This window comes from Monosiga brevicollis, genomic scaffold (assembly GCF_000002865.3).
Source record: "Monosiga brevicollis MX1 MONBRscaffold_7 genomic scaffold, whole genome shotgun sequence".
NCBI lineage: Eukaryota > Choanoflagellata > Craspedida > Salpingoecidae > Monosiga > Monosiga brevicollis.
Genome location: NW_001865044.1, coordinates 340,003 through 363,108, shown reverse-complemented (window position 1 = coordinate 363,108; position 23,106 = coordinate 340,003). Strand labels below are relative to the sequence as shown.

Genomic DNA, 23,106 nt, shown 5'->3' with positions numbered 1-23,106 from the left:
AGCGGATTCAGACTCGGCTGCACTGCACGGCACGTCTCATGGGCTCATACGACGACGCGACGCGACGACGGCATAGTGGGACAGTGATACAGTGGCACCCGGCTTGGTGCAACAGACGCCGGGCTCAACGGTCGCCTTTAAGACTCGGCACGGGCACAGACAACGCGCGACGTCAGTTCACGAGCACAAACCTGGAGCCGCACAGCGACCGGCTCGGATTCGAGGTTGGTTCTTGGTGTGGCCTTTCCGCCTTGTCCGTTGCTCGTCCAACCGTGACCGGACTGAGACACGCAGGCACTGCATCCTTTTTTGTTCATCCGTGCACCTCGTCCCTCGGCACAGCTTGTGAGCCGTTCCTCTTTCGATTGCCGCCGCTACTTTTGCCCGCTGGTTGTGTATCTCACAGCTGCTGTCGGCGGCTTTGAAATTCCTTCTCCATCAGGCTGCTCGACGTGATTTGAACGCGCTGGACTGGCAAGCTTGCAGGAGCACACCTGTCCACCCATTCCTGTCTCTCGCGCTTCAGCTGGCACTGCCAATAGCCTCGTCTTGTGATGCGTTCATCCGATATGGCTTTGACGTCAACGTCATCGGCGACCAACGCCGCTCTATTGGACGGCAATGATTCGGACATGTCTGATTACGGTGCTGCGTCGGATAGCCAGACGTTGTTGGCCCACGACGAGCACAGTCAGCGCGTACATGGCGTCGACAGCGATGCCCCCGACTATGAGGCACATCCCGTTCTTCGCACCTTAGACATGACTAGGCTCGAGGAGAAGCACAAGCAGAAAAAATATTGCATGGGCGTGCCCCTCTTTGTTGTCCTCTGCGTCTTCCTTACCGCCCTCAGCTCTGCCCTCCTCGGGTGCGTGAAACCTCGCGCGATCCGATCCTTACATTAGCCAAACTCTCCTGGCTGGGCCGGCAACTGGCTTCTGGTCGTTGGAACAGACCTTGCAAAGTGTATGCTCATGTGACTGTCTCGTTCATGCATCATGTTGTGCAGATATGATATTGGGGTCATGGCTGGCGCCAAGCTCAAGATTCGCAAATACTTTGATCTGTCAGACTCGGAAATCGAAGTTGGTGATTCATCGCAGCATGCATCCATTCGTTGCTACCAGTGACCTTGAGGCGGATAACGTGCAATGGCCTCTTTGAATTCTGACTCCTGGTCATCAAAACCCTCTTCCCCGGTCTGGTGTAGTTGTTGGTGGGCATTCTCAACTTTGTCAGTGCCTTTGGCGGTCTGGTTTCCGGCAAAGTGGCTGATTATCTTGGACGCAAAAAGGCTGTTGCCATCGCCTCGATGGTTTTCCTTGCCGGGGCCATCCTCATGGCATTTGCTCAAAGTTATGCCATGCTCATGGCCGGACGAGTCGTCACCGGTGCGCCCCCAGTCGTCTCGCTTGTGCCCCTTCCACAAGGCTATTCCCATGATCAACAGCTCGCCCCTCAGGCCCTGTAGTACAGCTGTTGATAAGCTCATGGCAAGCGAACCGTTGTACAATCTGGCAGGCATTGGCGTCGGCACGGGTCTCACCATCGCCCCGCTTTATACGGCCGAGCTCTCCCCCAAGAAGATTCGCGGTGCTCTTGTCTCTTTTACCGAAGTATCCATCAACATTGGCATGTACGTTATGCTGTCACACAGCTCACTTGCAGCATAAGCTTGGGTTCACGTCCAAGAAGACTCACTGCGCTGTATGCTTGGCTTGATGATGACAGTCTACTCGGGTTTTTAGCCGGCTGGGCCTTTGCACAGCTGGTGAGCACATGTTGCTTTGTTGCACGAAAGAGGGATCCCACACACCTGACGACATCCATATGCAGACAACGCCCTCACCCCGGCGTGTGCCTTCCCTGGTCCTCGTACCTAGCCCTTGGAATACGGCTGGCGCTGGATGCTGGGTGTTGGTGGTATCCCCCCCATCATCATCATTGCCAGTCTGGTTCTCATGCCAGAGTCACCGCGCTGGCTTACCAAAAACAATCGCAGCCGTATGTTGCTTCCCGTCGCTCGATTGTCTTGGGTACCGCGGCCATGCGCACTTGGCCTTTTTTGACCCTAAATCCAATCGTTCCGCCCTTTTGCTAGATGAAGCTGTGATGGTGCTGCTCAAGACCTGTCCGCCAACCGAAGCATTTGACACTCTACTCGAGCTCGAGGAACAGGTCAAGGTCCCTACAGGTATGACCTGTGTACCTTGGCCCGGGCGTGGCCGCCCCCTCCTCCCATATTTCCAGGCGCCATTCTACATGCTTAATTGCGGTCGCTCATGTGCCACCAACCCCAACCTCGTTCTGCTCCGCGCAAGGCTCGTTGCGGGATATGTTCTGCCCCGACCCGACCCTCCGCCGCCTCTTGATTGCGGGCTTGGGTGCTGCCTTGTTCCAGCAAGCTTCAGGCATTGGTAAGGTTTGGATACAGTTCTCCCCGACCATCCTCTCGCACACGGTCTAGCAACATTGAGGAGTAGAGGTGGCCTATTTGCTTTGGCATGCCCAGCTCAGACTTATCCTCGTTTCTTTCTGTTTGGCAGAGGCTCTGGTCTACTATGTCCCAGAGGTCCTGGAGGCGGCCGGAATCACCGATGAGGAGGAGCAACTTCTAGCCAATGCCGGCGTGGGTGCCATTAAGGTGATGTTCATCTTCATTGCCATGGCCTTTACGGACAAGGCTGGACGCAAGACGGTACGCTTCTTAATCAGGAATTCTCGCTCGGGAACATTGGCACAAAAGGGTTACCAAGCGCCTGCATCGACTCACCGGTCCATACACCACAACTTAGCTCCTGATTGCCAGTTCCATTGGCATGATGTTATCTGATGGCCTCGTGGCGCTCAGCTTTATCCTGGGCAATCTTGCACCCATGACCATTACCGGTAAGCCCACCCCACGCATCATCACGGTTGGCCTGGCTTGTCAAGGCCCTCTACATCTTGTTGTCATAGTTGGGCCATGGGAACGTTGTGTTGGCCAGCTTCTCAGCAGCTGTGGGCCATGGGCACTTGCAGGCATTTGCAGCTACATGGCGCTCTTTTCCGTCGGCTGGGGCCCCATGTGTTGGGTTATCGTGTCGGAGATGTTTCCGCTCAAGGTTCGCGGCATGGCCGCTGGCGCCGGCACCTTCATCAACCGCATTGTCTCTGGCACCATTGCCATGTCCTATCTCAGGTTCGTGCGAAGCCAACTTGAATAGTGCTCGCAGACTCGCCTCCACTGACGGCACTTTGAGCAATCCGCACGTTGCTCACCACATCACCGACTTGCCTTGGCAGCATGTCCAAGGCGCTCACTGAAGAAGGTACTTTCTTTCTCTTTGCCGCTGTCAACGTGGCCGCCATTTTCTTTGTCATTTTTCTGGTCCCCGAGACAAAGGGGAAATCGCTCGAGGAGATTGAGGCCAGCATCGCCGGCAAGAAGACGACGAGTGTGCAGTGTTGCCGCCGGCGTGCACGCGTGGCCTATGACACCTTTGATCGCAGTGAGGTTTATGCCACCAGCGCACCAGCGGCTTCCCTGTACCAGGATATTCCCATCCGCAACGGACGCGACGGGAGCGAAAGCTCTGTCTAGGCCATGCTTTGTCTTTTGTAGAATCCAAGACCAGAGTCATGGCCGTTGTTCTTTTTTTTTGCGCTTGAAGTCTCCCCGTTTGCTGCTGCTTCCTCTTTCTTTTCTTCTCTTTTCGCTCTCCTTTTCCTTAGCTATCTGAATTGTACTCGACCAAATGCAAAACTTTTGCGTAGGCATGCCAGCAGCGGCCGCCTCGAAAGCCCGCATAGCTGCAGGGATTGACGACCAATGGGCAACTCTGAAAGTGAACAGTTTCAAGTTGGGGTCTACAATGGGTGGCGTTCAGCTGATTTGCTTGGCGTCGATGACAGACAAACAGATGGAACTAAAACTGAGAGAGGCTCGAAAGACCAAAAAGCCAGGCTAATTTCATGCCCGAACACAGTGCCGACGAAAACCAACAACAACAACAACAACGGCATTGGGCGTGGAAATGAGAGTGTGTACAAGGGCATTTTTTTATTGAGTGCTTCACTGAGGACACCGACTACTGCGCAGCAGCTGGTTCGGTGGCAGGTTCAGTGCCATCTCCTTGGTGGTGCACAATCTTCTCGAGCTCCTTCTCATCGTCAGGTCCAAAGTCCCACCAATCGATGCGGACGAAGCGATGATTCTTGTTGAGACCGTCAATGCGCTTCATCTCTTCATCACTGAGCTCAAAGTCAATGTCAAAGTTTTGTTCAATCCGACTTGGGGTCAAGGACTTGGGAATGACGCCCACCTAGAAACAAGGAGGAGAAAAACAAATCATCAAGAGGCAGGCAAGACGTGAGAGGGTCAGCTATGTCGTGAGTCGGGAGGGCAGAGCACGTTGGCCTGCGCAACTGGGCTGAGCGAGAAGACATACGCCGCGTTGAACGTTCCAGCGCAAAGCAACTTGGGCAGCTGACTTGTTGTGCTTGGCACCGATTTCCTGGAGGACGGGATCCTCGATCAGGGAGGGGTCGCCAGGTTGACGGTAGCCAATCTTGCCGAGGGGCGAGTAGGCCGTCACGTGGATATCGTGCTCCTGGCAGAAGCGCACGAGGTTGTAATTGCTGTGATACGGATGCAGCTCGACCTCATTCGCGATGGGGCGGATCTTGCAGTAGCTCAGCAAATCCTTGAGCAGGCGAATGCAGAAATTGGACACGCCAATGCTTTTGATCTTGCCCTCCTCGACCAGGCCCTCGAGGGCCGTCCAGGTGTCACGCATGGTCACGGTGCTATCGGGTTTGTAGTTGTGGGTTCCTCCATGCTCCGCGTCAGCAAGCGCAGCGCCAGGCACCCAAGGCGAGGGCCAATGAATCATGAAGCAGTCGAGATAATCCAGTCCCAGGCGCTTGAGGCTACCAGCGCATGATTCGCGGACGCGGTCTGGTCGGTGATCGTCATTCCACAGCTTGGTGACAATGAACAATTCCTCTCGCTTGACCAAACCTGAGGTTGAGGGCAAAGTCATGAGCAACAGGTGTGTGTGCGCGCGCGCGAAAGGAGCGGTGGATAGCATGACAGAGGGCCTGTTGTTGGGGAATCTGAACGCGCTCGAACCTTCATCGATGCACTCATTGATGGCTTTGCCAATCTCGAGCTCATTGCCATAAAGCTTGGCGCAGTCAAAGTGGCGATAGCCAACCTTGATAGCATGCTTGACGGCAGCCGCGACCTTGTCGTTGTCGCGGAATTCACTGCACAAGGAGGGCATTGTTAAGGTCTGTGAGTGACAGCGCTCAAGAAGGCAGTTCACTGTTGCTTTGCGAGGTGTGAACATCTCATTTCGTACTTGAAGGTGCCGAAGCCAACCAGTGGAACATGGCTTGATTCAGGCATCGTGGCTGCGTGGGGGTGGTGGACGCGTTGATAAAAAAAGAAAAGAAAAAAAAAAAACCCAATGAGATGCGCCGTGGGCAACGGGCGGGCAGGATGAATAGGAGAACGCACCGGAATGCGTTTGCTCAAGCTCAGTCGTCAGTTGGCTTAAAATTAGGGAAATGCCCGGTTCTTTGAGGCAGACCTATGAAACGCGTGGTGGTGGTGTCCACAAGCGAGTGCGATTGGAACGAGATAAAACGAGTGAAAGTGTGAGTGGAGAAGGGCAAGGCCATTCTGGAGCCATTCGCGCATCGCGCGCAAGACGAGGAGGACACTGTTGACTAACGAGGACAAGCCACCCAAAGCGACGAGAGAAAATACATGTGTAGACCAAAAGTGGAAAACAACACTGTGCATGTGTGGCAGGGCGGGAGCAGACATGGCCGGCAGGGGCAAGCATGGCAGGCGTGGGTCAACGGATAAAGATGAGCAAGCAAGGGGCCGAGTGACTTGGAGTCGTTGTTCTTTCTTGTTGACACCGAGCCACATGCTGTCATTGCCCTACCTATGGTAATTAAAAAATGCAGTTCAAGGGGAGCAAGGCTCTTGGCAAAGCAGGCCGACGTGGAGAGCCAACGAGCCGACGTATAGCGGGTTGATCCGTGTCGGGGGCGAGTCAGAGGCGGGCGGGCGGGTGATGCTAGCGTGTTCTGAACTGAACGCAAATGTGCCGTCGGCACCTGTGCGAGCTGGAGCCCCCTCTTGGCTTGTGGAGAAGATGCAGATAAAAACAGTGTTGTTGTAGAGATTATTGTAACTCAGAGGTAAATGTGTGGTATATTAGCTGGGGTTAATGAGCATGCTGTTGGAGGTTATCGTCGTGGAAGGAATGTCAGCTATTTCTTTCCAGTGGATCTCACAAAGTGTGCCATGAACGAAGAAAGCCGGTGAGATAAGTTGTTGTAGAAAATATCGTGGTTATCGTAGCTCTACAACGTTTTTAGCACTCCAAAATGGGAGAGAAGATGCATATTATATCTGCGTCGGTGCAGACGTAGAAGAAGCAAGAAGAAGAAGAAAGAAATGATGACAATAAAAGTCTAATCTTATCACACTTTAGGGTAGTATCCCAATGTGCAGAGAGACTGAGAGACTGGACGGTACAATCTGACAATTTGCTTTTGAGAAGAGGAGAGCGAGGCGGAACCGATCATGGCGGCCATGCGTACACGATTGCGCTTGACGGCCCGCGTGGCTCAGCCGGTCGGTTCTCTTGATGCAGGATGCAGCGGCGGGGGATGAGAGGGGGGAAGAAGGGGGGGGAAAAGGAACCGGATGGAATGGGATTGATAACGAGGCGGGGTTTTGAGGGGCATCTTGTGGGTATCGTTTGGCTCGATTTCACGGCGAGATGTTTGTATAGCTGCCGCAGGGGGTTAAGCTCCTCGCATTTGCCGGTGCCGAGCCGAATGCGCTCATTGTGTGTGGCTACAGCCGTGAGAAGCTTTCTGCCGAGATACCAGCCGGTTGGTTTATGCAGCGGGTGCCAAGCTAGCGCTTCGAGCTGGGGCTGGCCCAACCTTGATGCCCTTGGCTTCTCACGGGCCAAATGTTGGATGGGACATAGGTGTCTTTTACCTTGAGGATGCGGGCTATGCCGTCTCGTGGAGTCCCGCCACAGCGGATGGTGCAGCTCTAGCGGACAGCCTTGTCAAAGTTGAATCCATCACACTGCATGATCAACCCTGCTCTTTGGGTCCGTCATGCCTGCGCGAGATTTCTTATCTTCTCCCCGCTTCTTCTCTTGCTCCCAAATGGGCAGCTGCTTCTTATCCTCATCGGCTCCATCTTGGCTCATCCCAACCAGATACCGGAGCGTCTGCGGACGAGCCAACGACCCCCGAGCTGCTGTTGCGTGTGCAACTCTCGGCTACCCTGCCCAAGGCCATGGGTAAGGGACCTGGCCCTCCATTCATAGTTTTGAGAATCGGCCCCTGCACCTCTGTCGCATGATCTCATGTCGTGAAATGGCAGACACACATGTGCTGGGTTGGCTTGACCTTGACCATCTCCAGCTGCTGGTTCCGGCAACCAACCGTCTCTTTGCGGCTGCATCGCTTGACAACGCCACGGCAGACGCTCTTTTCGAATCTCCTCCCGGTCAGGACGCGGTCGTACTGGACCGAGCGTGATCCTTTGGCGCGCTTTCTGGTGCACTCACCTTGGCCTGAGTTTCCTCCACCTTTGGCCACCTCTCTGTCTACTATAGCGCTCCCAGCCTTGGAAAGCGCCTTGGCCAGTGACACAAGCAGCAACACCAAGGGTGGCAAAGGGAACAAGGGGAATAAGGGCGGCAAAGCCGGCAAAGGGAACAAGACAGCCACACCCACAGCACGGCATGCTGCTCCAGTCGTCCCCGAGCTGTCTCGAGACCAATGCTTGGATCTGCGCGTTTTGACTTCGTGCGCGCCAGACTTGCCGTCGGAAACCGGAATCCTGACGGGTGCGTCTCGCAGTCTGTTTCCCTTCTCGTTAATTTTTTTTTTTCCATTTCTCTAGCTTGTTTGATCCCTCATGACGTCGGTCGATGGACAGGCGCCCCCGAGGCGGCCACACTGTACCAGGTCCATTTGGATGTACTGGTCTACAGCTATCGCAGCCAGCCGTTGCGCTTGCTTCTGGCCGGTCTTCAAGCCCGTCTGTTGCAACAGCTGCGTCAAGCCCTTGCGCAGGTGAGCACCTCTGTGCCTTCTTTTTCTGTCACACGTATTATTGCGACCAGAGCAAGGATTTGTTCTCTCGAACTTTGTGATGTGCTCCATATCATGCCTTGGTTTCCCGTTTGTTTTCATGACCGTTGTATCATAGGGTGGGGCTTTTCACCACTTTTTGCCGCGACACTGTCAGCATCACGTGGCGGCGCTCACAGTTGGCGGCGAGAAGGCTGAGACTAGCTCTGAAAACGGTGCGCATCTCATGTTGGCATTCTGCCTTACCTACTGGTGTCTGCTGACCTTTGCTACCCGCCTTTTTGGACCGCTGGAATTTGCGGGTGCATTCCTGGCAGCGAATCGTCGTCGTCGCCTGCAGCACAGTCTAGCACTCCCCGAGGATCGCCCAGCGTTTCGTGCAGCTCAATGTTGCTTCAGTCCTCTCCAGAGTCAGCCAGGTATGAAGCGTGCGCCAGGCTCGACAAAATCTCTTGTGCGTGTGTGTGTGTGTGCGTGTGTGTGTGTGTGTGTGTGTGTGTGTGTTGGCCATCACTTGCCTCGCCGTGATCCCACCCACGCCCATGTCTAGACCGTCTGCGCAATATCCACCGTCACGTGCACGCGACCCCCTTGCCGGATGGCGAACGCTTTCTGGTCGACGGCGATTACGACTACTATCACTACATGCAAGACCGCTTTGATGACAACGTGTGTTTGTTTGTTCAATCCAGACACGCGTGCGCGTGGCTTTGATGGTCCGCGTCCTAATGTTTGTTTGTCGTCTCATCTACGTGTCACGCTCCATTTGGCTTGCCACACAGGGTTGGGGCTGTGCCTACCGCTCGTGCCAGACCATTTGTAGCTGGTTCTTGCTTCAGGGCTATAGTCAACAGTCGGTGCCCACCCATGCTCAGATCCAGCAGGTCAGGGCAGAGGGGCCGTCTTGCCGAAATTCTGTTTTTGCCATTGACTTTTGCTGGGAAGCCGGCTCCAGGCTACGAGGGCAGCTGCTGCAGGCTCATCCTGTTTCGGGGTGACGGTTGCCATCTTTCCTGCTCGTTGCCTTTTTTTTTTTTTTTTTTAGACGCTTGTGAATGTGGGAGACAAGCGGAAGAGCTTTGTTGGGTCGCGGCAATGGATCGGCTCGCAAGAAATTTTCTTTGTTTTGGGCGAGTGGTTCAAGGCCGAATTTGAGTTGGAGAGTCGCTTCATCGCTCAAGTGCTTGGCGCTGACTTGAGCACCAAAGGTGAGCAGTGCCACGACAGCTGGCACAGCGCGCATGTGAGGAATTAAATTTGTGCTTCTTCTCACGATTCGGCGTTGTCACAGCACGTGAGCTTGCTCATCATTTTCGCACTGTCGGCACACCCGTGATGATTGGTGAGTCTTGTGCGCTGGTGCCTCTCCCATTTTTGAAATCTTGCAACCGATCGGCTGCACAGACCCTTTTGTCTGATTCACGAGGGCGCCGGGAGGCTTCATGTTGGTCGTGCCTATTTACTGAGCACGGGTTGAATATTGGTTTGTTTTGCAGGCGGCAACATGCTGGCTCACACCATTTTGGGGATCGATTGGGATTCTGCGCTGGGCGATGTGCGGTGCGTTCATTGGGACAGTAGGCTGCCACTATCACTGCTGTTTTGGCTGGGCAAGGAGAAAACAGGGCGCTTGGGGTAGCCGTGTTTTCCATCTTGTGATTGATCTGAACACACACTCTCTCGCTCTCAGGCTCTCGCTCTTTTGCTCTCGCTCTCACGCTCTCGCTCTCACGCTCTCGCTCTCACGCTCTCGCTCTCTATTTTCAATCGGGTGCAGCTGGCTGGTTTTGGATCCGCACTATACGGGCACGGATGACATCAAGACCATTGTGGTATGGTGGCATGGCTTCAGGCAGCTAGAGCCATGATGGTGTTTTGTGCACGCTCTTATTGAGGGTGATTGATTGTGACTGTGTCCCAATTTGTAGAACAAAGGCTGGTGCGGCTGGAAGGAGCCGTCGTTCTGGAAAGATTCCGCCATGTACAACCTCTTCCTACCTGGCCGGCCCACCATGATTTAACACAGCTCGAATTGCGTCTTGTCGTATTTTGCCGAATCATGCATATCACTGAGACAAGCACCCAACAATCAAAGCCCTATCCTTTCCAAATGTCCCAATGATGGTAGCCTGGCATCATTCTCATCACACCACGGCCCCACCCCCTGACTCATCATGATTCTAATCGGCGCCATCTGAAAAACTCCGTGAGAGGGAAAAAAGAGAGAGAGAGAAATAGAGAAATAGAGAGAGAGAAAGACCTATAGAGCAGGAGAGAGAGAGAGAGAGAGGTTCTCGCCATGATGATGACATGACATGACCATAACACCATAATAACAGAAACTGTTCAAGGTGTGGCCTGATTGCGCCATCGACATCAAAACGAAGATCCGAAAGCTGACGAAGATGCCGAAGATGACGAAGAAGATGCAGAACAAGTTGAAGAACAAGCCGAAGAAAACACGGGTCACGGCAGGAAGATGCAGCACAAGTCAACGATGAAGAAGCAAGGTTTGGCGTCGCATCTGCAAGCGCGCGTCATAAAAACACTTTGTTGACGTGTTGTGAGTGTGTTGTGCTTGCTGTTTCCTTAGGGGAGGTACGAGCGCGCGCTCAAGGACACACACACACACAGACACACACACACAGACACACACACACAGAGGCACACACACAGAGGCACACACACAACGAGATCTGCGCTTCCTTCAACCCGGACCGGTGCTGGTCGGTGTGTGGTTTTCAGTGGTTGGGTCAGCGTCCTCTCGATCATGCTCATTGGGGGTGATCGGTTCATTTTTCTGGTAGACCCTGCGGTGGCTGTGGTGTCGCTTGACCTGCCCCGCCCGCGTCCCTTTGCGTGCCTCGAATAACAATTTGCCCGTTGGGACGTGATCCCCTTCTGAACCTTGACGACCCACTGGGACGGTGACACATGCCACTGTCGCGCCATTCTTGACAACTTCCACTGCGAGAGGTAAGAGAGGGCTCCGTTTGGAGCCGTCGATCGCGCGCACTGGTTCTGCCCACACCATGCCTGCCCCTGCGCGCCTCCCCATGTCCCTTTTCTTCCTTGCCTCCCTCGTGGTTCTTCGTCTTCGTTCGGTTTCAAGTGCATCAGCCTTCCCTTGCCTCTCGCTTCTCTGAGCTGCTTCCTGCTCTTTCAACCTGCATCACTGTCAGTGAGCTCACGCACGGCCTGCCTCCTTTTCTTCGTCAGGCATTTTTCTCCCCTCTCTGTTCTTTCGTGCCCAGTGCCACGATCGCGGCGCGGCTGCCGTTGAAGTCTTCTTCTAAGTCATCCTTGCCCTCTTTCTCCGAGCGCTTTGCCAGTGGAGATTTCCCCACAGTGCACAGCAGAGCCCACCGCAGACTTGCGGTGGCATAGTTTGCCTCCCTGCTTCATAAACAACGAGTGACGACCAGGAACCATGTACGCGTTGCGCCTTACACGAGGTGCACCCGGGGGCCTTGGGCTTCTTGGGCAAAATATGATCAAGTCCAGCCCAATTCCACGGCTGGGGGTGCGCCCCACGCTTGTCAGCAGCGCACCCACCCGTCGCGGTCTCCATGGCCTGGCCGTCGGTGTGGTCCGAGAGTCAGACAAGGATGAGGCGCGCGTCGCCATTGCCCCGGCTCACGCAGCCAAGCTCATCAAGGCCGGTGCCACCGTCACCGTCGAATCAGGTGCCGGCGAGCGCAGCGGCTTCAAGGACGAAGAATATCGTGAGGCTGGTGCGCAAGTAGCCGACGCTGCTCACACCTGGCAACAGCAACTTGTGGCCAAAGTCTTGCCCCCGACTGCCGATGAGGCTGCCCGCATTGAGAACCGCACCCTCCTTGGCATTGTCCAGCCCAACGTCCACCCAGAGCTCACCAAGCAGCTCGCCGGTCAAGGCGCGACCGTCCTTTCCCTTGACAGCCTCTTGCGTACCCTCTCCCGCGGCCAAGCCTTTGATGTTCTCAGCTCCCAAGCCAACGTGGCCGGCTATCGCGCCGTCATGGAAGCCGGTATCCACTTGCCTCGCCCGCTAGCGGGCTCAACCTCAGCCGCTGGCAAAGTGCGCCCTGCCAACGTGCTCGTTGTTGGCGCCGGTGTGGCCGGTCTTGCCGCCCTGCAACTAGCCAAGAAGAACGGCGCCATCACCCACGGATTTGATGTCCGCTCCGCCGCCAAGGAGCAAGTTGAAGCCGTCGGTGCCAAGTTTGTCGTAGTGGACTCTGGTGAGGATGGCTCTGGACAGGGCGGCTACGCCAAAGAAATGAGCCCCGAATGGTTTCAGGCCGCCGAGCGCAAATTGCTTGAGCAAGCCAAGAACATGGACGTCATCATTACAACTGCCCTCATCCCAGGCAAACCGGCCCCCAAGCTCATCACCAAAGCCATGGTTTGTTAATCCCACCCACCCCGCGCTTTTGAGGCGGGGTAACATTCGGTCACCTCGGCAGGCGCGCCATGCTTGGGCTCACATCACCTGTGCCATTGACACAATGAAATTCCCTAGGTTGAAGCCATGCCCAAGGGCGGCGTTACAGTTGACCTGGCTGCCAAGGCAGGGGGCAACGTGGAAACCACCGTGCCCGGTCAGGTCGTCACCCTGCCCGGCGACAAGACTTGCGTCGGCTACACCAACATGGAGTCGCGCATGGCTCCCACAGCCAGCTTTCTGTTTTCAGGCAACGTCTCCAATTTTCTTCTCTCGATGCAAGATGCCGACAAGAACTACACCGTGAACCTGGAGGATCCTGCTGTCCGATCCGTGTGTGTGGTTCACAAAGGAGAAAGCCTGCCCCCATATGTCCCTCCAGCCCCCAAAACCCCTCCACCCCAGTCCACCACTCCCGAACCCGAAGCTCCTCCGCTCAACCCCCAGACAGAGTACTTGCGCTCGGCAGGCCTGGCCACCATCGGTACCTCTTCGGCACTGGCGCTCGCTAGTTTCGTGCCCAACTCGGCCATGATGTCCACCTTTGCTCTGAGTTGCTGGGTGGGTAACAGCTGTGTTAAGGGCGTCACGCACGCCCTCCATTCGCCTCTGATGGCGCAGACCAATGCCATCTCTGGTCTTACCATTGTCGGTGGCATGCTGCAGCTCGGTAAGTTCTGCTTGATCCATTGGGAGCCTTGCTGGCAGAAGAAGATGACCGCCCCCCTCGCCTCTTGTCTTTGCACATCCTTGCAACTCTAACTGGCCTGGCCTCTCTCTGGCTTCCAACCCCATAGGTGGTGGTTATCTCCCAGGTACCGTCCCACAGGTGCTAGCAGCAACCGCTGTTGGACTGTCTGCCGTGAACCTGGCGGGTGGAACGCTGGTCACCAAGAAAATGCTGGATATGTTCCGCCGCCCCGATGACCCACCTGAATACAACCACTACTACCTGGCTCCTGGTGCGGTTGCCATCGGCAGTGCGGCCCTGCTTTACGGCACGGGTAATGCCCCGGCGGCCCTGGCACCCATGCTCGGACTGGCCTCGGCGCTGGGCTGCGTTGGAGGCATTGCCTGTCTATCCTCGCAGCAAACCGCCCGCCTGGGCATTTATGTTGGTTTGAGCGGCATTGCAACTGGCATCACTTCCACCCTGGCATATATGCATCCAGAGCAGACTGCCACGTATGCCCAGCTGCTGGCCCTGGGTGGCAGCGGTGCTGCTCTGGGTGGCTATTTGGCAACCAAAATCAGTCCCACTGAGCTTCCCCAGGCGGTAGCTGCCTTCCACTCGCTTGTGGGTATTGCAGCCACTTGCACAGCCGTCGGCGACTACATGCTTCACGACCAAAGCAAAATGGAAGCTTTCCACAATGCGTCAGTGTATCTCGGGGCGTGGATGGGTGCCATCACCGCGACAGGGTCTGTCATTGCTTACGGCAAACTCGCCGGCTCCTTGGGCTCTGCCGCGCTCAAGCTTCCTGGACGTGATGCCATCAATGCCGGCTTGGGTCTGACCAGTGTTGCTGGCCTTGCTGGCTTCTTGATGACCAAGGACCCCATGCTTGCTCAAATGAGCCTCGGTGCGGGTGTGGTCTCGTCTGGTGCCTTGGGCTTGCACATGACAGCCTCCATTGGCGGCGCCGATATGCCAGTCGTGATCACCTTGCTCAACTCTTACTCTGGTTGGGCCCTTTGTGCCGAAGGCTTCCTGCTGGACCAGCCGCTGTTGACCGTGGTGGGTGCCCTCATCGGGTCGTCGGGCGCCTTCCTCACGCGTGTCATGTGCGATGCCATGAACCGATCTCTCCCAAACGTCATTTTGGGTGGCTTTGGAACGCCCACGGGCGCAGCCGCCAAGAGCGACGGTAATGCTGAAGCACTCATTCACACGGAAACAGACGCCACCGGCGCTGCAGAAATGTTGCGCAGCGCCGACAAGGTTGTGATTGTGCCTGGTTATGGCTTGGCCGTTGCTCAAGCTGCCAGTGTGGTGGCCGACATTGCCCTGCGCCTCCGTGAGGAGGGCAAGGATGTCAAGTTTGCTGTTCACCCAGTGGCAGGACGCATGCCGGGCCAGCTCAATGTGCTGCTGGCCGAGGTTGGCGTGCCCTATGACATGGTTTTCGAAATGGAAGACATTAATGATGAAATGGCAGATGCTGATGTGACGTTGGTCATCGGGGCCAACGACACGGTGAACAGTGCGGCCGAAGAGGACCCCAACAGTGCCATTGCGGGCATGCCCGTCATCCAGGTCTGGAAGTCGAAGAAGGTCATCTTTATGAAGCGCAGCATGGCTGCTGGCTATGCTGGCGTTGATAATCCCGTCTTCTTCAAGGAAAACACGGACATGTTGCTTGGTAATGCCAAGGACACGTGTGATGCCATCAACAAGGCGCTTCAGGCATAGGTCGCAAAGCCCCTGTTGCACATTTGGCCTCCACCTGACTTTGTGTCCTTTGTTTCGTGTCTTGATTTGTACCTACCCTCTTTGACGCCGTGCGTCACCAAGGGGGGCCCAGGGGTGCTGGAAACAGCAAGCGTGCTCGCCCTTTGGCCTCCCCGTACTCTTCGAATTGACTCGCTCCTGACAAGGTATCTTTTCAAAAGTAACATACATCAACGAATAACCACAAACAAAACCCATCTGCCACCTCAATTTCATGGCTCTTGACGCCCGAGAAGAAAGTCTTACGCTCGCCACAGTTCGTGCTGTAAACTCAATTGCCTATGGTGACAGCTGCGTGCCGTCAAACACTCTCAAGAGTCAGAAGACATCCTACACTAATGGCCGTTGGCGTTCTCCATGACAGCTGCATTGGCAACCAATTGTGCGAACCGGGACGAGGAGTTTGCCAGCAGCGTTTCCGGAGAATCAAATTCCATGAGCTCGCCATCATCAAGAACCATGATACGATCCGCGTCCACAATAGTATCCAGTCTACCCAAGAGCACGCTCGGATGAGAATAAATCACGTGTGTGGGGCAGCGTCCATGGGAGTCTGCAGAAGGGCGTGCTGAGGGTGCGCGCGTACCGGTGCGCGATAATCAGCAAGGTACGTTTGCCCGAAAACTCCCGCTCAATTGTGTCTTGAATGGCTTGGTCCGTCTTGGCATCGGCCGAGCTTGTGGCTTCATCCAGCAACAGGATTCGACTGTCTCGAAGCAGCGCCCTGCAGAACATGCGTTGAGATGAGACGAATGAGGTCTAGTTCTTCGTGAGCGCATTGCTGCGCGAGCTTGATATGCATGCAGCGCGCAGCATGCCAGCAGGCCAGGAAAGAGGTATTTTTCAGCCTTGTGAGAGAACGCTACGAACCGAGCGAGGCACAGCAGCTGTCGTTCGCCCACGGAAAAGTTCTCGCCATTCTCAACCACCTATTCAAAAGCGTGAATTGGTGTGAGACAAGCGTTTGGATTGGGCATCAGCCTGATCCAGCTGGGTTGGAGTTGAGCAGATTCAATCGCGTCGTACGGACCGGTGACATGAGGCCTGAAGGCAGGGCCTGAATGGTTTGCTTCAAGTGGGCCTTCTCCAACGCATCCCAGAGAGCCTCATCTGTGGCCTCATCAAAGGGGTCCAGGTTGCTACGCACCGTCCCCACAAACATGGTAGGGTCCTGATTGGGAGGGCGCGACAAGGTGAGATAGGGCAAAACACATCACGCCGCAGAACGCATCTTCCAATCCCTCAGGCTCAAGTCTGGAGCAGAGGAACCTGTGTGGCTGACCTGGGGGATGATAGCAAGCTTGGAACGCAGCGTGTGAAGGCCCAGCTCGGCGATGCTTCGTCCATCAATCTCAATGGAGCCGCTTTCCAGTTCCAACAGCCGATACAGCACCAGCATGAGGGTGCTCTTACCGCTTCCTGCCCAGGCCATACACACATGCATAAACGGGCACGCCAGGCAATTCGGTTGAGTTTGCAAAGTACATGGGTGTTGGAAATCGTGTGAGCGAGGCGCAAAGGTTCACGCGTCAATGCAAGAAAAACCAACCAGTACGACCGGCAATGCCAATTTTTTCACAGGGCTTGATGTCAAAGCTGATGTTGCGCAAAACTGGTGGCAGATCGGGACGATACCGAACGAAAACGTCGCGAAAGGTAATGCCGCCAGCACTGGGCCAGACATTGGCCGGGGGATCCTCAGGGCGTTGCGCGGGTGCTTCACTTGGTAGGTCAGTAATGTACCCAGTGATGCGCTCAACGGCCGTAAAACGCGCCTCTGTCTCAGCCGTAAGGCTACGGTCACCAAGAACAATGAAAAAAAAAAAAAAAAAATAAAAAATAAAAAAATAAAAAAGTGAGTGAGCTTGAGCTTCCAAGAATGCACAGAAGGAAGCTTGATCGCAAACAGTCGTCATCAGTCAAGATCGGGCTCCAGCACACTTGCTAGCGAGCTTACCGCGTGGTGAATTGAAACATGCCACCCAAGGAAGAAACATCTGCCAGTCACAACCGAAGCGGAGCAGCCAGGATCAGGAAATAAATGCTCGGGCATCGTGTGGTAGATAATGTGTTGGGGACGGATCAAGGTACACGAGCAGCCGGCTTACAAAGAAGACCAAGGCCTGCCAGCTCTGGATCAATGTCATTGCGAAGAATGAGCATGAGCACGGCCACAGAGGCCGTCAGCATGATGGTCACAAAGTCCAGGCGATACGCGAACCAGCGGCTCGAGTCTACGCAGAAGTTCAGAGCGGAGGAGGGCGGGTCAGCTTTTGATCCATCTGATCAACCTGGTCAGAAGCAAAGCAATCTCAAAGAGTTATTCAAGTAACGCGTCAGCGACATACACCAAAATGAATAAAACGCCATGGTATTTTCGTCCAAACGCAAACACAGCTCGCGCAAAAACGGCCGTTCTTTTGCAAAAGCATGAAGGGTGGGCAAGCCTGATTGAAGACCGAATAGTTGGGTTATCGAGAGCAAAGTGAGCATCTTTCATGTCCTCCAGGCAGGCATAGTCGAGAGCAATTTGCTCAGTTGGCAAGGCGCGGAAAGTGAAGCGAGCCACACCTTGCAGAGTAGCGGTCAGATGGGAAAAGAGTGGGCTGCGAGAAATGTTATCCAGGCGCTTGGTCTCGCGTTGAGTTGGTCGGAAGTAACGAACGAGGTACACGTAGAAGCACATGATGGGCACCAACGGAATGAGGAACCATGGAACAACATCTGCATTGAAGCGCCACGGGCGGGGCAGGGTGAGAGTTGATCTTAATAGCATTTCGCATCAGGAACAAGTTCAAGACGAAGCTGCTTGATACGCACACGCTACAACACCCAGCGAGAAAATGATCAAGAACATGTTTTGCAGGAGTTGCTCCAACACCGCAGGTAATTGGACATCGACGTCATCCAGGTCCTGTGGGAAAGGCACATGACACGAGCGGTGTTGGTCAGACCTGAGGGGGTGATGGTAACAGCGCCTGGCACTAGTCATCATTCGATGTGGGTATCAAAATTAGTGGTGCTTCGGCTGACCTTTGCAAAGCGGTTGAGGATTCGGCCCGTAGGCGTTGAGTCGAAGAATGCCATGGGGGCCTGCATAATCTTGGCAAAGACCTATCTCAAGATGCATCGTCAGCACTACTCCAGTACTTGCCAATACGCCCATACAAGCAGCACGAGGTCAGCCGTCACGAGAATAATGACGACGCATGGACTCGCCTGAGAATGTAGATGGGTCGAAGCAGCCAGTACGCGCTGGTTGTATAGGAAAGCACGGAAGGCCGTGACAAGCAGTAAAGCGACGGCACTCATGCCGTAAATGAGGCTGTATGTATCCACGTTGTCATTGTCCGAAATGTTGCCGGGATCAGCCGCATTGGTGTCGTCTCCGTCACCTTGGCCCAGCCACCAGCTCAAGAAAATGTCCGAGGCATTTTTCAAGGCGACGGCCAGGATGAAAAGAAAAAGGACGAAAATGGCCACGGCCATACCACCCGAGGCCCGGGCGTACTGTGCCATCGGGAATGCCAACGAGGAAACGGCCATTCGTGAGCGAGTGGTGGGACCTCCTTTCAAAAACAAAACTAAAATCAAAATCGACCACATTCTGAGACAGTCACTGACTTTGGAGTAGGTCGAGAGGTTGACGGCGCCCTTTTCGCGCAACTCTGCTTGTACGAGTTGTTGACCGTCCTTTTTGGGTTCAGAGGGTTCTTCCTTTGTAGATTTAGTGTCCTCAGCTTCAGCAATAGTTTTGATCGAGGGGGCGTCTGAGCCCACTTTACCGTTTTGCTGGCGCTCTTCCACGAGATTGCGAACGAGCTGCCCAAGGGTCGAACGACGCTCACGCTTGCTTTCAAGGCGGCTGGGTGTTGGGGTATTGGTCTGGGGAAGCACTGAGGAGGTTGTAGTTTGTGATGCAAGCCGATCACCATCATTCGTACGCAGAGTTGGCTCGTCTTCTGCCTCATTTGAATCCAACTGCTCGCGGGCCTGAATCAGAGCCGAGAAGCCTATCAAGTTTTTTCAAAAGTCTGCGTGAGGGAGCTGTGTCGCATTGCACCCATGAACGCCCGAGCCGTGATCGTGTGTGCATTTATACGCACCAGCACCTTCCGCGATGAGTTCAGCGTAGGTGCCATCTTGAGCCACGCGTCCACCTTCCATGTATATCACACGGTCGCATTGGGGCAGGAACTGCGCACCGACATCGTGGTGTTGGAAAATCCCAGCAGCGTAAGTAGTTGAAGGCGGAGTTTGATAGGTTGGGGTTGGCGCTTTAGCCATGACCTTGAAGCAAAGGGCCAACCTGGAGCTGATGTGTAACAAAGACAACCGTTTTGCCGCGCAAGCTTCCGCGAAGGCACTTTTCAAAGATGTGGCGACCCACGTTGGCATCAACCGCACTCAGAGGATCGTCTAGAGGGTGCATGGTCAGTCGAGCATAAGAACGGTGAAGAAGCGTGGCGGGCGGGAGTAGACGAAAGTGAAGTGCTCAAGATTTTGGTCTTGTGGCGGATGGGCGCACGAGTGCGTGGAGTGTGGCTCCGTTCGTACCCAGGAGGTAGATATCACAATCACTATAAACAGCCCTTGCCAGGCTCACGCGTTGCTTTTGTCCTGTTGCCACATCGAACGCCGGGGACAGGGGTGAGGTAGGGTCTGGCGTTGATTACGGGCGCTGCAACTCGCGACCTACCTCCACTGAGATTGATGCCACGTTCACTGGAGTTGAGCGACAGCAAATCATAGCATGAGTTTCTTTCTGATGTACACTGTGCCACAAGGCTTTGAAAGCAGTTTGCGGGCCGGATACTGTCGTGCCCCGCTGCCGTCTGCGCTCAATATAGACTAGGGCTTACCCAATTTCAGTTGCATCGCCGCCTGGCAAGGCTTCGAGATCTGGCTCCAAACAAGCCACGTGTAGAGCGTGCTTGTACTTTTCCTCATCGAAATCCTATGCAACAAATATGAAAATAACAACAAACGAAGGAACATGAAGAAGCCGGGACTTGATAAAGGCGTGGCGTGAGGCTAGCACAATGTTGACGACGCAGCCCGACCTCGCCAAAAAGGATGTTTTCCTTGAGCGACATGAACTGAATCCATGCTTGCTGTGAGACATAGGCGATGCGGTCACCACAGCGAATTTGGCCTGATTGAACCTTCATCTGCCCGATGATGGCACTCAACAGCGAGCTCTTGCCCGAGCCAACGCCGCCGCAAACACCGATCAGCTGGCCACGCGGGACGTGAAGGTTAATGTCGAATAGGACGGGTATGTCTTGAGGTTCTGGCAAGGCTGCTTCGCTGTTTGCTGATTTGCGAGCACGGCGCCGCTTGACCTTGTCTGTTAAACCAGAGGGAGGACATCATGGCGGTCAGAGCTCACGTGTTGATGTTCATCTTCCTTTGGTGTGGTGTCGACGGCAGCGGAAAGCGTGAGAGCGGGCGAGCCCACCTTTTTTTTTTGGATCACCGGTGGTGGGGGTGTGGGTGACGGCGGTCCAAGCAACGGTTGCATTGCTGATTTCAATCACGTTGGAGCTTTTGAGGGGTGCGGGAAACCTGATCTGTCGATTTTCGAGTAGAAGAAATCGCTTCAAGCGTTGCAAGCCCACCATGGTTTCAGAGAGCGCCTATCAGGGGTTTTGGGGGGGGGGGTGCAATACACAAATGGGGGTTTGTGACGTGATGTGGTGGTGTGCAACAACAGAGTACGCAACGATACCACACGTACCCGCACGGCACGTGGCACTGTGGCAAAGGAGAATCGCATCAGATTGAAGAGGGCCAGGGTGGCAAAGGCGTCACTGGCGGAAACATCTCCACCGGTTGCAGCCGTAAGAGAAAAGGTCAAGACCCCGGCGCAAACTGGGGCCACGGGCACAATGCTGGCCAGGCCCGACTGGATGTAGGCGGCGATTGTGAGGACGCCACGTTCTTGTTCGCGGATGGCGGCAATGCGCTCTGTGAAAGGTTTTTCCCAGGCGTACATCTAGGATGGCATCCCAGGGTGATGGTCGATGAGTGAGCTAGAGTCTTCAACGTGGCATACAACACACACACACACACAACAAAAAAAAAAACAAAAACAAAAACGGCACGGCCTGCAGGGTGCGACACACCTTGACCAGCTTCATGCTGTTGAGGAGCTCGCTCATGAGACGGATGCGTTGATCGGTGAGAACAACGCCGCGGCGACGCAGGGTGCCCGAGTATTTCGCCACGATTGACTGGAGTGGGATCATAAATACGTAGATACTGCAGCCCAAGATGGCAAAGGGACCCACGTAGAGGGAAGTGACAACAACGACCACAATGGTCATAAGGAGCGACGTTCCAATGAAGCAGGTCATTGTTGACGCGTCTGCGAGCAAGAAGGCAGCAGTCAGCGCGAGGCAGAGAGGCAGAATCGTGAAGGGGCGCCAACGAGTGGTAGGCTAGAGGTGTCAGGGTTTGAGACCTGGTACGTATCAAGTACACAGGCACCGACCGAAGAGACGTTGACCATCGCTGGAACTCAGATTGACGAGCTCGCCAACGCTGTAGCCACTTAGATCGCGCAGCTGAATGGCCTTGTGGTACACGGCGCCATACATCATGCTGCGAAGTCCAGTGCCAATCGTGGCTGCGCTGAACCTGTGTTGAGTTAAAGGTGCGATCAGCGCGCCGTGGTGTCAGCACGGGGATGCGCCAGCGCAAACGATTGCCTGACTTTGGACGCACCAGTATTGATGGGCAAAAAGCGAGCGCAGTGCTTCACAGATTACATAGCCAATGGCCAAGAAAACACCATAGCCCACGGTCTTGTCACTGTTGGCGCTCATATAGTCGGTCAGCTCGCGCATGAAGAAGATTGGGGAGAGCATGAAAAAGAGAAGCCAACAGAGCCTGCTCAAAGCGGGGCAGATGCGCGAGAGGGCGTGCGTGGGTTGAGATGCGGGCCATGAGGTAGAAGCGCGGGCCAGATGCCAAGGGTGGCTTCGATGCCGCAGTCATGCCTTGTGAAACACCAGAGGGCTGACATACATGAGGAAGAAGGTAAGCCACATTTTGCCTTTATGCAGCTGGTAAATGACGCGTGCTGGCGAGGCGGCTTCCGGTCCACGCTAAGGGCAAGCAGGGGTGGGGGTGGGCAGCGGCAACAGAGAGTCATGTGGTTGTAGATGAGCGGGGGTATTGCCGGTGGTGATGTTGGCGGCGACGGCAAATAGGCACGTCAATGGGGTGGACAATTGGAGTGGAGCGGCGAGCATACGTCGCGGACTTCCTTCTCCCAGGCCTCGTGAAAGTGATGAATAGTATGGGCCGTGGTCATGGCGGTACCCAGGGGCAGAAGATCGGCAAGGTTGAGCACGGTGCGATGACCGAGCTTGACCAAGGGGGTGACCCAGCCAAAAATAGCCCGACGCAGGATGTTGACGGTGCGTGCGGGCATGGGGCGAAAAGCCTGCTGTTCCAGGGTGGAGCGCAGGCCCAGGCTCATGGCGTCGGCATCGGGGGTGTCGGCATCCGTGGTGAGAGGAATTTCATCCGCCAAGAGGCTGGCCTCGATAACCGAGGTTGGGGCCGGGGCAGCGCGCCCATTGAGTTCGGGCGGGGCAGCTAGGTCGGGATCATTGACGTCCGGAACGGCGCTCACCAACAAATCGTCATCCTATTTGACATGTGGACCAGTGGACCCAGGGTGCGGATGTACGGGTGAATCGGACAGGCGGCTGTGGTGGGCGGAACCTCGAGCCAGTGCCAGCAATGCATTGACTGCTTCCAACGTACCGCCACAGTGCGGGCGTACTGGTGATCCAAGGTGGCTTGCATGTACGATTCGGAGCGAGCCAAGTCGAGCGCATCCTCTGGCGCCCCAAAGTTTGCCATGGTGCTGGTGCTGGCGCTGGTGCGTCTAGCAGTCGGCCAAGGACCTCCACAGTCCGAGCCAAATCACCACCAAAGCTACCCAGGCCGATCCCGACTTGGTCTTGCTTCTTCTCTCCCCAATGGCCCAACACCTCCCCAGGAGACCGCTTGACACACAGCCCCCCTCCTAGTAAAGACAGAGAGAGAGAGAGAGAGAGAGAGAGAGAGAGAGAGAGAGAGAGAGAGA

The 23,106-nt window shown here is 55.2% G+C and overlaps 6 protein-coding genes across 6 annotated transcripts; 3 read left to right on the top strand and 3 right to left on the bottom strand.

Moving 5' to 3' along the window:
• Window positions 1-998: 998 nt before the first annotated feature.
• On the top strand, window positions 999-3,583 carry MONBRDRAFT_16319 (uncharacterized protein; the record flags this gene model as incomplete). The annotated part of the gene is made up of 11 exons (XM_001744964.1): window positions 999-1,085; window positions 1,211-1,391; window positions 1,522-1,636; window positions 1,732-1,771; window positions 1,884-2,004; window positions 2,102-2,203; window positions 2,322-2,417; window positions 2,547-2,698; window positions 2,796-2,928; window positions 3,022-3,181; window positions 3,286-3,583. 11 exons carry the CDS (start codon window positions 999-1,001, stop codon window positions 3,581-3,583), a joined length of 1,485 nt encoding a protein of 494 aa, XP_001745016.1.
• A 598-nt stretch (window positions 3,584-4,181) lies between these two features.
• MONBRDRAFT_20622 (uncharacterized protein) lies at window positions 4,182-6,097 on the bottom strand (the record flags this gene model as incomplete). The annotated part of the gene is made up of 6 exons (XM_001744795.1): window positions 5,940-6,097; window positions 5,504-5,576; window positions 5,346-5,397; window positions 5,114-5,250; window positions 4,431-5,002; window positions 4,182-4,304 (listed from the first exon to the last, which is right to left on the bottom strand). Coding segments are annotated over exons 3-6 (879 nt in total), but the record flags the coding sequence as incomplete, so codon positions are not given.
• A 489-nt stretch (window positions 6,098-6,586) lies between these two features.
• Window positions 6,587-10,625, top strand: MONBRDRAFT_24524 (uncharacterized protein; the record flags this gene model as incomplete). The annotated part of the gene is made up of 14 exons (XM_001744963.1): window positions 6,587-6,637; window positions 6,798-6,900; window positions 7,002-7,130; window positions 7,242-7,325; window positions 7,644-7,877; window positions 7,970-8,106; window positions 8,243-8,339; window positions 8,675-8,793; window positions 8,907-9,008; window positions 9,170-9,332; window positions 9,416-9,466; window positions 9,621-9,684; window positions 9,902-9,956; window positions 10,464-10,625. The coding sequence occupies 14 exons, from the start codon at window positions 6,587-6,589 to the stop codon at window positions 10,623-10,625; spliced, it is 1,551 nt and encodes a 516-aa protein (XP_001745015.1).
• Window positions 10,626-10,831: 206 nt separating this feature from the next.
• On the bottom strand, window positions 10,832-11,158 carry MONBRDRAFT_7344 (uncharacterized protein; the record flags this gene model as incomplete). Its single annotated transcript, XM_001744794.1, has 1 exon — window positions 10,832-11,158. One exon carries the CDS (start codon window positions 11,156-11,158, stop codon window positions 10,832-10,834), a length of 327 nt encoding a protein of 108 aa, XP_001744846.1.
• Window positions 11,159-11,614: 456 nt separating this feature from the next.
• Window positions 11,615-14,963, top strand: MONBRDRAFT_16286 (uncharacterized protein; the record flags this gene model as incomplete). Its single annotated transcript, XM_001744962.1, has 3 exons — window positions 11,615-12,511; window positions 12,629-13,220; window positions 13,348-14,963. The coding sequence occupies 3 exons, from the start codon at window positions 11,615-11,617 to the stop codon at window positions 14,961-14,963; spliced, it is 3,105 nt and encodes a 1,034-aa protein (XP_001745014.1).
• Window positions 14,964-15,373: 410 nt separating this feature from the next.
• Window positions 15,374-22,404, bottom strand: MONBRDRAFT_82 (uncharacterized protein; the record flags this gene model as incomplete). Its single annotated transcript, XM_001744793.1, has 27 exons — window positions 15,374-15,494; window positions 15,589-15,726; window positions 15,873-15,931; window positions 16,033-16,173; window positions 16,285-16,417; window positions 16,548-16,796; window positions 16,960-16,999; window positions 17,111-17,236; window positions 17,351-17,449; window positions 17,574-17,726; window positions 17,823-17,916; window positions 18,036-18,104; window positions 18,210-18,512; window positions 18,627-18,855; window positions 19,105-19,199; window positions 19,312-19,421; window positions 19,560-19,622; window positions 19,702-19,727; window positions 19,865-19,959; window positions 20,066-20,352; window positions 20,431-20,641; window positions 20,743-21,000; window positions 21,131-21,372; window positions 21,499-21,633; window positions 21,721-21,896; window positions 22,035-22,114; window positions 22,264-22,404. Coding segments are annotated over 27 exons (3,873 nt in total), but the record flags the coding sequence as incomplete, so codon positions are not given.
• Window positions 22,405-23,106: the final 702 nt, after the last annotated feature.